The following is a 13,447-nucleotide window of genomic DNA, read 5'->3' as shown; positions in this document are numbered from 1 at the left end:
GCGTCCCTTATAGACCTTATGGACCAGCAGCCCTGCGCTCCCCTTATGAACTGACGTCCCCTATGGACCTGCGCCCCTGTGCTCCTTATGGACCTTACATCCCTTATGGGCCGACTTCCACTGTGCTCCTTATGGGCAGGCTGCCCCTTATAGACCTTACGTCCCTTATGAACCGGCCGCCACTGCGTCCCTTATGGACCGGCCACCATTGCTTGTCAGTATGATGGGAGCACGCACTCTTAGCACAAGAAGCTCTGCCGCTCATGCATGCAGGCGCCTTCTGACCCCAACCCCTACTCCACCCATTGGGCAGGTGCAGTTTGGCATTTTCACCCTGGATGACCTTTGTCCCAGCACTGTCTGCAAGCAATACATTTGTGATTGATTTTTGGATGAACGACCCTTTCGCCTTAAAATGTGCTTATGTAGATTCCGAGTATCCTCATGAGCGGGGGCTGTAGATTGTCCCGGTCCGGACGGGAGCGGACAGATGCGGACACAACCCTTGTGCAGACACAGCCCCGTTCCCCATCGCTCCTCTATTGTTTTCAGCCACCTCGTCATTTTGCACAGGAATGTGAGACTGCGGCGGCTCTTGTTCTAACAAGATTGTTTGAGATCCGCGACTCGGAGTGTTTAATGTCTCCAGCACTCGGGGGCTCTGCTTGCCAGAGAATTCCCTGCCAGTAAATGAGCCGATCCAGCGAGGTTCTATTAAAAAAAGCAAAACAGCCCAAATAAGGGAAAGGTAACAAGTCTGTGCACTTCACACCCGCCGCTTCTATTTTTAGGAGATGAAAAGATAAATGTTTAAACTGGGTGATGTCTACATTGTATCACTTCATCATCTTCAAGGAAAGCCCCCCCCAATCTTGGGTGCCGCACGCTCCAAAGCCACTTTCCTTTAACATTCTAGTTTTTTTTTGCCTTTTTTACATACAAAATAAAATGGAAAGAAAAAATCATATGATAGAAGCTTCATGTAGACTCTCCATTACACCAAAATATACATAAACATAATTAAAGAAGCAATATAAAAGATCAAAGAGCTAAAAACTCTCATCCTTTTTTTTTACAATTATTTAAAGTCAATCTAGAATCCCCATCAAATCCCCCCCCCATCCCCTACATGGAGAGTTAAAGCCTCACGCTTCCCCTGCTTTGCTGCTAGTTATCAACTGAGGTGATACATCTGACCTCCCTCAGGTATAAATGGGGCCTTAAAGCTGAAGGGTGAAAATTGTGCCCTTTGTCTGTGTGCTGGAGAGATTTCTCATCACTTCCTGTTCTGACCACTCTGCTGTTTCCTAATACGAATTTTAATGTTTTTCTTTTCTTTTTCCATTTTCAGCCCGAGGAGAAGTGTCAGTCTGAGGTGAGGATTGCTTTTATTTTATGTTCTGCTCCATGCTTTAGAACAGTGGTCTCCAAACTACGATTTTATCCAGCCCTTGGGGCACTATTGTATTCACTGACACCAATGAATGGGCACTATTCCTACCAATGACACCAACAATGGGGCATTTATTCCTTCCAATGACACCAACAATGGGGCGCAACTTCTTCCAATGACACCAATGACGGAGCACAATTCCTCCCATTGACACCGATGATGAGGCACAATTCCTCCCACTGAAACCAATGATGGGGCACAATTCCTCCCATTGACACCAATGATGAGGCACAATTCCTCCCACTGACACCAATGATGAGGCACAATTCCTCCCACTGAAACCAATGATGGGGCACAATTCCTCCCATTGACACCAATGATGGGGCACAATTCCTCCCATTGACACCAATGACGGAGCACAATTCCTCCCATTGACACCAATGACGGAGCACAATTCCTCCCATTGACACCAATGACGGAGCACAATTCCTCCCATTGACACCAACGATGGGGCACAATTCCTCCCATTGACACCAATGATGGGGCACTATTCCTCCCACAGACACCAATAACAGGGGATTGTTTACTCCCACTGATGCTGGGACATTTTGTACTCCCGATGGCCACAGTCCGGCCCCCCTAAATTCTGAAGGACAGTAAACTGGCCCCTTGCTTAGAAAGTTTGGAGACCCCTGATCTAGATTTGCATCAAAATGTAATCGATTCTTGCAGCAGCCATCTTATGTATTCATGTTTATTTTTATTAATGTTTTTTCCAGATCCGCAAGCTAAGAAGAGAGCTCGATGCCTCGCAAGAAAAGGTTTCCGCTCTGACAACCCAGCTTAGTGCCAATGTAAGTTCATTTCTGTGCTCCTCCGTATGTTTCACCCCTTTCAAGGCCAGAGGGCTCACCCGCCCCGCATTCCCATTGTGCTCTGCTGCGGGGGGCCAATGCAAAGTTAACGAACCCCCCCCCCAAACGCAGGTCGCAAACGCAGTGCGTCGCGTTGGCCTGCACCAGATCGCATGGTACAAAAGTGTTGTGGGGGAGATTCAGATAGAAATGCGACGGCGTATCTCTGAGATCCGACGGTCGGATCTATGCGACTGATTCATAGAATCAGGTTACGCATAGATCTCCCTAAGATCCGACAGGTTTAAGTGACTTACACCGTCGGATCTTAGGCTGCAATCTCCCACCGGCCGCTAGGTGGCGCTTCCGATTGTATACGCGACTAATATGCAAATGAGGAGATCCGCCGATTCAGAAACGAACGCCTGCCCGTCGCTTTTTTTTTACGTCGTTTTTCCGGCTTTTTCCGGCGGATAGTTACCCCTGCTATATGCGGCGTATCCTATGTTAAGTATGGCCGTCGTTCTCGCGCCTAGTTTTGAATGGTTACGTTGTTTGCGTAAGTCGGTCGCGAATACAGATGGACTACAGATGGACGTAATTTACGTTCACGCCGAAACCAATGACGTCCTAGCGACGTCATTTGGAGCAATGCACACTGGGAAATTTAGCCGGCGGCGCATGCGCATTTAAATCGGCGCAGGGACGCGCCTGATTTAAATACTACACTCCCCCTAGCCGCGGAATTTGAATTCCGCCTGGGGGATTTACGATCCGCCGGCGCAAGTTTTGAGGCAAGTGCTTTCTGAACACTGCACTAGCCTCTCAAATTTGCGCTGGCGGATCGTAAATCAGATAGATTACGCGGATCTAATTATCCGCTAATCTATCTGAATCTAGCCCAGTGTGTTTAAAAAAGTAGTGCATGCGGGACGTTTAAGGCGATTTCCGCCCATTCAGAACTGCACAGAACTTCATGCGAATCGTACAGCGTTCCTGTGCGATTCGCATGCAGTTCCCAGTGTGGATGGGCCCTTTCGCGTTCCATAAAACAAAACAATGTTGTGATGTGAAGTAGTGGCGGGTCAGAGGTGACCTCATCGGGCCGTTTTTTTCACGCGCTCTTCCTTGTTTGTTATGTTAGAAGTACAATGGAGAAGACTCACATCCTGCTCCCCATTGTGTCCTCGTGTTTTTTCTGCTGTTTGCTCGGGGATTTGCAGAGAGTTAGCTGCGCTCCAGTGAACGCGTTTTGGGATCACACAATCCCTGTGATGTGGAGAGGTGTTTGTGTCTCGGCCGTTTCCTCTCAGGTATTTCTGGTGTATATATAGAAACAGGCGATGTACAGAGGGCCGGTCCTCCTCTCATTGTCCAGCGTGTCACGCAGGTGGCTGGTGCTCTATATATATATATTTATATATAGGGGATGAAACAGACGCCTGAGTCATCACACGTCAGTCATCTGTAATGCTGATCAAAGCCTTTGATGTATAGAATGGTGGAAAGATAAAGAGAGAAAAGCTCCACCTTCAATACGACACAGTTATCAAACAAAAAAATGTATAAAACAAATTTGTTATATAACACGATGCTGTTCCTCCCCTTCAGTCTTGCACAGTTGCAGCAGCTCCTCTCCTGGACTGAAACGGCTTCCTCTGATTACACTGCACACTGTCAGCTTCTCACCATGTGCATTAGAAGCAGCAAGTCGGAGCTTGCCTCGTTTCCTGGCCAAGGATGGGGCGCCACTCCTCCCACCGGGGCCAAGGATGGGGCGCCACTCCTCCCACTGAGGCCAAGGATGGGGTGCCGCTCCTCCCACCGCGGCCAAGGATGGGGCGCCACTCCTCCCACCGAGGTCAAGGATGGGGCGCCACTCCTCCCACCGAGGCCAAGGATGGGGCGCCACTCCTCCCACCGCGGCCAAGGATGGGGCGCCACTCCTCCCACCGGGGCCAAGGATGGGGCGCCACTCCTCCCACCGGGGCCAAGGATGGGGCGCCACTCCTCCCACCGAGGACAAGGATGGGGCGCCACTCCTCCCACCGAGGCCAAGGATGGGGCGCCACTCCTCCCACCGAGGCCAAGGATGGGGCGCCACTCCTCCCACCGAGGCCAAGGATGGGGCGCCACTCCTCCCACCGAGGCCAAGGATGGGGCGCCACTCCTCCCACCGAGGCCAAGGATGGGGCGCCACTCCTCCCACCGAGGCCAAGGATTGGGCGCCACTCCTCCCACCGAGGCCAAGGATGGGGCGCCACTCCTCCCACCGAGGCCAAGGATGGGGCGCCACTCCTCCCACCGAGGCCAAGGATGGGGCGCCACTCCTCCCACCGAGGCCAAGGATGGGGCGCCACTCCTCCCACCGAGGCCAAGGATGGGGCGCCACTCCTCCCACCGAGGCCAAGGATGGGGCGCCACTCCTCCCACCGAGGCCAAGGATGGGGCGCCACTCCTCCCACCGAGGCCAAGGATGGGGCGCCACTCCTCCCACCGAGGCCAAGGATGGGGCGCCACTCCTCCCACCGAGGCCAAGGATGGGGCGCCACTCCTCCCACCGAGGCCAAGGATGCGGCGCCACTAATTCCACTGAAGCCAAGGATGGGGCGTCACTCCTCCCACCGATGCCACCAACGATGAGGCGCCATTCCTCCCACTGACGCCACCAACGATGGGGCATTGTTTATTCCCAGCGACATTGGGACCTTTTCTACTCTCAATGGCCACAATCTGGCCCACCTTAAGTCTGAAGGACGGTAGACTGGCCTATTTGTTTCGAAATTTTGGAGACCCCTGCATTAGAGACGCACAGAGACCCAGTGATGACATCACTGGTCTAATATAAGGTATGTAATGAAAATGGAAAACAATGGAAACAATTTCATAATTTGTAGCAATAGCCGTGTGAGGATCTTTCTATTTGCTGGTATCGTCTCTCCATTCTGAGAGTGTGAGATTACTGAGAGATTCCATCACCTCCCAGACACATTCCTCACCTGCCTGTTTATTGGCCGGAGTGCCTCCTCCACATGCCAGCTGATATTGGCATCCCATGGTAGACTCTTATTTAAAGGGACAGTGACCTGTACAGTTTTCTTTGGCTTGTATGTCTGGTGGTGGAAGGTGAGTGATGTCATAGTATCTAGTTCTGTAATATGGTAAAGATATGAAGAGTTCCTACCACCCTCTCCTCTAAACAAAGGATTCAAGGAATCATTACATTCTCATAGAAGTGCATATATCAGGAACAGGTCCAACACAGTCAAACTTAAGGCAGTATACAAAAGCCAGAGACGTAGCACTCCATGAAAAGCACATCTTATCACATCTTCGCTAACATGGGCGTGGGTGACTATCAAGTAGCTTTTTTTATTAAATAAAAATAATCCCTGGTGATCCTGCCAGTTCAGACACTTCCTGTTATTGGGGGGGGGGGGGGGACAACACTCTGTGCTGGTCTCACAGTTGTGCTCAGGCGTTGTCACCCAGTCACACAGGCTTCCATGTTGCGGCCACCCCTTCCATAGACTCCTATGTTAATCGGTAATTTCTCCGGTGACTTTGGGGACCCAGTACTGGCCGGTCATAGGTCCCCTGAACCCAAACATTGGCACGCATATAGCCCCACTATTCCTTTATAAGTGTGCAAAGTTTGTTGTCCAGGGGACCTATGGCTGGGGAGCACTGATTTTTCAAATCCGGGCCCCCCTTCTATAGACTCCCATGTTAAACGTCAGTCTAGTCATGGGCACAGTGAGGCATGCAGATGGACACCCTAGGCTTATACTCGAGTCAATACGTTTTTTTGTGGTAAAATTGGGTGCCTCGGCTTGGGTGTCATCATTAAGATGCAAATAACTAAAATCCAAGATACAATTCTTCATTTACAGCTTATAATGTAGATGAGCTGTAGATGTTCCTGCAATCACCAGAATCTTATCCAGAATCTTATCCTGCACTGGCAGCTCGTTCAATGTGTTTTTTTCCTTTGTGTTTCCAGGCTCACCTTGTGGCTGCCTTTGAACAGAGTTTAAGCAACATGACATTCCGGCTGCAGAGTCTCACCATGTCAGCAGAGCAGAAAGTAAGTACAACGTCCCATCTTTCATTAAAATGCGGGACTGTCCCGGGCAATCCGGGACACGTGGTCACCCTAGCAGGTGCAAGGCCCCCTGAACACTGTGCACCCGCACGGCTGTCAAATTAGGAGCAGTGGGTGTGTCCATGCATCCTCTGCATCCCAATGGACATGAATGGGCCTGCCTGTATGCAGGGCCGGCCTTTGGGGTGTGCGAGCTGTGCGGCCGCACAGGGCGCCATGGGCAACAAGGGCGCCGTGCGGACATCCAGAGGCGTACTAAGGGGGGGGGGAGACAGCCGCCCCCGGGTACCACACACTATGGGGGGGTGTCAGACCAACACCCCCCTCCACGATTGTATTACACCCGAGGTGGCAGCGCCGCAGGTTTAGGCAGTGGCACACTGGCACAGGCAGGGAGAGGCGAGCTAGCTACAGTGGTGAGGGGGGAGGGTGTGTGGGGGGGGTGCAGGTTGACACCGCTGCACCTACCATCCCCTCCTCTTACGGCCACGGGCTGCCTGTCTGTGCGATGTGACACAGGCACAGCCGAGTGAAGTCGCCTCCCCCTCCTCTCTGTCTCTGTTTATGTGTAAACAGGGGGAGGGGACCTGCTGTGCATGTGCAGCCGCGCTGATCTGAGGTACTGAAGGGGGGCTGCACTGAACGGGGGGCTACAGTGAACGAGGGGGCTGCACTGAACAAGGGGGCTACACTGAAGGGGGGGGGGCTGCACTAAGCAAGAGGGGCTGCACTGAACGGGGAGAGGCGACACTAAATGGGGGGCTACTCTGAGGAGGGGGCTACACTGAAGGGGAGTCTGCACTGAACGGGGGTCTGCATTAAACGGGTGGATACACTGAAGGGGGGTCTGTGTAACATGCAGGGGGTCCAGAGGTGCAGGGTGCTGTGTAATGTAAATGGGTCCAGAGGTGCAGGGTGCTGTGTAATGTAAAGGGGCCCAGAGATGCAGGGTGCTCTGTAATGTAAATGGGTCCAGAGGCGCAGGGTGCTGTGTAATGTAAATGGGTCCAGAGATGCAGGGTGCTCTGTAATGTAAATGGGTCCAGAGGCGCAGGGTGCTGTGTAATGTAAAGGGGCCCAGAGATGCAGGGTGCTCTGTAATGTAAAGGGGTCCAGAGATGCAGGGTGCTGTGTATGTTTAGATGACCAGGGGGCGAGGGGTGAAGATGGGGGGCGCCACAGGATTAGCTCGCACAGGGCGCCTGAACACCTAAGGCCGGCCCTGCCTGTATGGGGGATGCACAGAACACCTGTATACTTCCCCATGCAGGTAAACAGGAGCCTCACATAGGTGTACAGCACTCCCTATGTGACACAAGGCCTACATCTAAAAGCTTTTATTTTTTAAATGTTTTGAATGTCTGCCTGTAGTCTCGGGATGTCTCAGTCACTTCCCTGTCTTCCCCTTTTCAGGATTCGGAGCTGAACGAGTTAAAAAAAACAATCGACCTCTTGAAGAAGCAGAACGCCGCAGCACAAGCTGCTATTAACGGTGTCATCAACACCCCGGAGCTCAGCTGCAAAGGTAACATCACCCCCCCCCCCCCCTCCCGATGGATCCCCCCTGGGCTTTGCTCTCTCCCTGGGCAATTTCTGATGCAATTCTTCTTCAATTGTGTACTAAGTTTGGAGATTGGCTGCGGGGACGGAATTAGAAGACCCAGGGATGTGCAACTACAATGTAAAGCTGGCCACAGATGGACTGAAAATTCAGCCCGTTTAGTAGGGACCTCAGTTCACATGTGTTGCGGCGACTGCAATGCAGGTGGGTTGCCCTAAGGCAGGGGTGGCAAACTCAAATTCATCGGGGGCCGCATTCGCAGTATGGTTGCCCTCAAAGGGCCGGTTGTATCTATAAGACTATGTGTCCGCTATTTATTATGGGATGGAATTAGATGGGATGGGGTATGGTGGGGTGGGATGGGATGGGCTACCTGACATACATGGACCTACCTGACATACACAATGACTTCACCTACCTGACATACATGGACCTACCTGACATACATATACCTACCTGACATACACCGACTTCAACTACCTGACATTCACTGACCTCACCTACCTGACATACACTGACCTACCTGACATACACTGACCTCACCTACCTGACATACACTGACCTACCTGACCTACATGGACCTACCTGACATACATGGACCTACCTGCCATACACTGACCTACCTGCCATACACTGACCTACCTGCCATACACTGACCTACCTGCCATACACTGACCTACCTGCCATACACTGACCTACCTGACATACACTGACCTACCTGACATACACTGACCTACATGGACCTATCTGACACACATGTACCTACCTGCCATACACTGAACTACCTAACATACATGGACCCTACTGACATACACTGACCTCACCTACCTGACATACACTGACCTCACCTACCTGACATACACTGACTTCACCTACCCGACATACACTGACTTCACCTACCTGACATGCAGCCAGCCAGAAAGGAGGGGGAGAGGAGAGCCCCCCGCCCGAGCCGGGTTCTTTGCAGTGCATGGTATGGACTGGAGGAGGCTTGTAATTGCCGCCTTGTGGAGTCTGCGGCGCCTATGATGGACGTCACACGTCCCGCGGTCCGGGGATTGGATCTCCGGGACGTCAATCATAGTAGCTGCAGGCTCAAGAAGTTGGGACCTAGGCAGCCGACGCCGCCGGGTGTACCAAGATGGCCGACCGCTCCGGCGCTAGGCCTGAGCCACGGCCTTTCTAAAGGCCGAGGCAGCGGTGCGCTCCGCGGATCGACCCGTTCGGATCACGGATGCGCGGGCCACATGGCAAGGTCTGGCGGGCCGCCCGCGGGCCTTGTGTTTGCCACCCCTGCCCTATGGCGTTTAGAATAAATGGCACCACAGGGCAGCAGGGTGCGCGTTGTTGCCGCAATCCAGAAGTCTAAATGAGACCTTGATATCGGTCGAGATTAATTGCCCTAAAAACTGGCGTGTTTGTTGTGCAGGTAACGGGTCGATGCAGTCAGCTGACCTGCGCATTAGACGGCAGCACTCATCGGACAGCGTCTCCAGTGTGAACAGCGCCACAAGCCACTCCAGCGTGGGAAGCAACGTGGACAGCGATTCCAAGAAGAAGAAGAATCGCAAGAACTGGGTAAGAGTACACACCGACCGGGAGGGAGACCAAGGGGCCCCTGTGATGAGGGATGTACGGCGTTTTTTTTTTCTTTTTTCTTTTATCTTATAAAGGGTGGAGCGCCAACGTATCGCTAAAAAGTATTTTTCTACTGTAACTTTTTTTCATTGTTCCATATTTTCATGACGGTATTTCATGTAGATTCTCTCTCTAGCTATCTGTATGTCAAACAGTACAATTAACATCTGAGCTGCTGAGATAAAATGCATTACAGGATAAGTGACAAAGAAAGCAGTCTGAGTTTTTAGGTGACCGTTTATCACATCAGATGTTCCCAATTTTTTAGCTATTTTTGACCTCCTAGGCAATTTCATTGTGGGCCGCATCAGCATTATGGTTGCCCTCAAAGCACCGGTTGTATCTGTAAGGCCAGATGTGCCCTCTTACAGTAGATGTCGATGCCCCCCGCCCCACCATCAGAATCCCCCCCACCCTCCCTTAGTTTGTGATTCTGCCAGGAAGACGCTGGGGACTGAGCTAGGAAAACAGAAAGTGCAGGGTCTGGAGAAGAGCTGGATTCAGCTGCTGAATGCCGAGACCAGGGGAGGTGGGGAACCTGTAGGAGGAGTTCTGTCCTCCTCTCTGCTGCAGACTGCAGAGCTGGGGGAGCAGATATGAGCCTCTCCATGGCTTCACAAAGAAGGGCAGCATCTGTAGAATTAGTTCTGTCCTCCTCTCTGTTGCCGACTGCTGACACAAGGTGGGGGGGGGAGTGGAGATGACGGAGGGGCCTCAGCTGCAGGAGAGTTGTGAGGTCCACATCAAAAGGCCTGGTGGGCTGGATTCGGCCCCTCGTGCCTTGTGTTTGACATGTGTGTTGTACAGTCTCTGCTTCTCTGCCCCCCCTCCCCCACGTTAAAGCTTTGTTCTCTCTTCAGCTCTGGCTTGCTTCCCTCATAAGACCAGTTTTACAGATCTGGACTCTGGATTTGTAGTCTGCCAATAGATACCCAACTGCTCTTTGAGTAGAGCAAAGTCTTCTGCTTGGAAATGCGACATTGAGCATTCTATAATTTCCTGTGCAAGGCAAAGGGGCCTCACAGAAGCCTGTTGTACACTAATTGGCCTTCCAGTTGGTGAGTGGTTTGGTGTCTGTCTCTTGGTTGAGCTGAAAGAAAGTAGCAAAGTTCTTAGTCACATTATTTACTAATGTATGGTCCTAGGGGAGGTCTTTCGTTAGGTCACCAAGAGGAGAATCCGGGTTGAAGGTCCAAAAGGGCCATAAAGAGATGGACAGGGAAGGCAAAGGGGCCTCACTGGGGTCCATTGTACATTTATTGGCCTACCAGTTGGTGAGTGGGTTGGTGTCTGTCTCTTGGTTGAGTTGAAAGAAAGTAACAAAGTTCTTGGTCACATTATTTACTAATGTATGGTCCTGGGGGAGATCTTCGTTGGACCATCAAGAGGAAATCTGTGTCGGGGGTCCAATAGGGCCATAGAGAGATACATTAGGATATGGTCTGAGAGAATTGTTACCAATGGAGGTCTTCGTTAGGTCACCCAAAGGAGCATCTGGGTTGGGGGTCCAAAAGGGCCATAAAGAGATGGATAGGGAAGTCAACATGGCCTTGCCGAGGTCCATTGTTCATTTATTGGCCTACCAGTTGGTGAGTGGGTTGGTGTCTGTCTTTTGGTTGAGCTGAAAGAAAGTAACAATGTTCTTAGTCACATCTTTTACTAATGTATGGTCCTGGTGGAGGTCTTTGTTAGGCCACCAGGAGGAGGATCTGGGTTGAGGGTCCAATAGGGCCATAGAGAGATGAATGAGGTTATGATCTGAGAGAATTGTTACCAATGGAGGCATTCTTGACCATCAGAAGATCCCTATGTATGGTCCTGGTGGAGGTCTTTGTTAGGCCACCAGGAGGAAGATCTGGGTTGGGGGTCCACTAGGGCCATAGAGAGATGAATGAGGTTATGATCTGAGAGAATTGTTACCAATGGAGGCATTCTTGACCATCAGAAGATTTCCTATGTATGGTCCTGGTGGAGGTCTTTGTTAGGGCACCAAGAGGAGGATCTGGGTTGGGGGTCCAAATGGGTCATAAAGAGATAGACAGGGAAGGCAAAGTGGCCTCCCCGGGGTCCATTGTACATTTATTGGCCTACCAGTTGGTGAGTGGGTTGGTGTCAGTTTCTTGGTTGAGCTGAAAGAAAGTGACAAAGTTCTTAATCACATCTTTTACTAATGTATGGTCCCGGTGGAGGTCTTTGTTAGGTCACCAAGAGGAGGATCTGGGTTGGGGGTCGACTAGGCCATAGAGAGATGAATGAGGATATGGTGTGAGAGAATTGTTACCAATGGAGGCATTCTTGACTACTAGAAGATCCCTATGTAAAATAAAGTAGTAGTCAATCCTAGAGTAGCTTTGGTGCGCCAACAAGAAGACGGAAAACCCGCTGCCATGGGTTGCATGCACGCTGATCCTAAATAGACCCAAGGCCTTCCTGTAGTGCATTTATAATCTTGCCCAGTAGCCTTTACTCATTAGCGCTCATGTTTGTCCTTTTTTGTGGCCCACAGAAGTATTTTATGTTGTCTGTTAAACTTTTTTTTTTTCTTTTTTTTTTTTTTTTTTTCTTCTCCTTCCTTTTCTTCTGTTCCATTTTTTGCTTTCGTGTCCCGATCCAGGTGAATGAGGTAAGAGCCGCACGCTATCATCATTCATCTTGTGTCATCCATAGTGTCTTTTTTTTCCCCATCATCATCATCATTGTCTGACCATTACTTCTTCTTCTACCAGTTCAACATTTTCTCTAAATTCACATCACAGGGCTCTACATCACAGAGTGTCTTTGTCGGCCATATTGTTATCTGAGGTTCCTCACAGTGCTTGTGTCTTTTTTCTTCCAGCTGAGAAGCTCCTTCAAGCAAGCCTTTGGTAAAAAGAAGTCCCCCAAATCGGCGTCCTCTCATTCGGATATCGAGGAGATGACGGACTCCTCCCTCCCTTCCTCGCCAAAGTTATCTCACAATGGCTCCGTGTTGTCCACCCCACTCATGCGGACCTCCCACTCCAATTCTATGTAAGTCAGAGCACTTTGTGAACCTCTACAGGGGGGTATCAAATCGGCGGCCCTCCAGCTGTTGCCAAATTACAAGTCCCATCATGCCTCTGCCTGTGGGAGTCATGCTTGTAACTGTCAGCCTTGCAATGCCTCATGGGACTTGTAGTTTTGCTGGAGGGGCCGCCAGTTTGGGCCCCCTGCGAGTCTAACCTATGATGACAATTTTTTGGTGTGTGTCTGTGTGTCATGACTTCGGCAAGATGGCCGACTTGTATTCTGTAGAAGGTGACAAAAAACATATTCGTAAAGGTTATCATTTTTTATTCCCCAGAGTTATGTAGCGCCTGTCATGGTTATGCAATAAAGTTTGGCAGCTTACCTGTCCATTAGAGGCCTGACCCTCTTTCTGGCTGTCTTTTATCACCTTCCTCCCTGTATGGCCCCACCCAGGCCATCCCAGGAAGTCTATATTAACTGTTGCACTACAGGTCTGCAGTGCTGTTCAACCTTTGTAGCTTGTTCCTGTCTGCAGTGTGTTACGTTTACCTTCCTGTGTACCGACCTTGACTCGTCTCTAAATTCTCCTGTTTGCCTGTTTCCCTGACCCTTGGCCTGTTCCTTGTTTACCCTTGTCTGCCAGTTGCTCCGAACTCGGCTTACCCATCACTATCGCTTGTCCTGGCTGCTGCTTCCCCTCTCTCCCTGCGGAACGTGACCTTGGGGACCCCAGGGGTCGCGACCTGGATCCAGCTGCGGCGAAGGCCATCTTCACCACCAGAGGCTATGGCGAACACAAAGCTGGGTCTTAGACTCCGCGCCCTGGGGAATCTTGGGCTCATGCTTCCTCTCTGATCGTAGCAGTCGGCCATAGGGTTCACTACCCTGTGGTGCATCCCTGACCCCAA

The 13,447-nt window shown here is 51.1% G+C and overlaps 1 protein-coding gene across 10 annotated transcripts in view; it reads left to right on the top strand.

The window, feature by feature from the left end:
- The window catches only part of NAV2 (neuron navigator 2), a 286,033-nt gene that overhangs the window by 249,590 nt on the left and 22,996 nt on the right, over window positions 1–13,447 (top strand). For 7 of the 10 annotated variants that reach the window (XM_040327916.1, XM_040327912.1, XM_040327914.1 and 4 more), the window contains 7 exons: window positions 1,352–1,375; window positions 2,173–2,247; window positions 6,251–6,334; window positions 7,766–7,877; window positions 9,343–9,491; window positions 12,166–12,174; window positions 12,388–12,560. In XM_040327916.1, coding sequence (XP_040183850.1) covers window positions 1,352–1,375; window positions 2,173–2,247; window positions 6,251–6,334; window positions 7,766–7,877; window positions 9,343–9,491; window positions 12,166–12,174; window positions 12,388–12,560 — 626 coding nt within the window. The remainder of the gene's footprint in view (window positions 1–1,351; window positions 1,376–2,172; window positions 2,248–6,250; window positions 6,335–7,765; window positions 7,878–9,342; window positions 9,492–12,165; window positions 12,175–12,387; window positions 12,561–13,447) is intronic. The other 3 variants (XM_040327913.1, XM_040327911.1, XM_040327918.1) reach the window with 1 other exon arrangement.

Source organism: Rana temporaria, chromosome 11 (assembly GCF_905171775.1).
Source record: "Rana temporaria chromosome 11, aRanTem1.1, whole genome shotgun sequence".
Lineage (NCBI taxonomy): Eukaryota > Metazoa > Chordata > Amphibia > Anura > Ranidae > Rana > Rana temporaria.
This window is presented reverse-complemented; position numbering and strand designations above follow the sequence as displayed.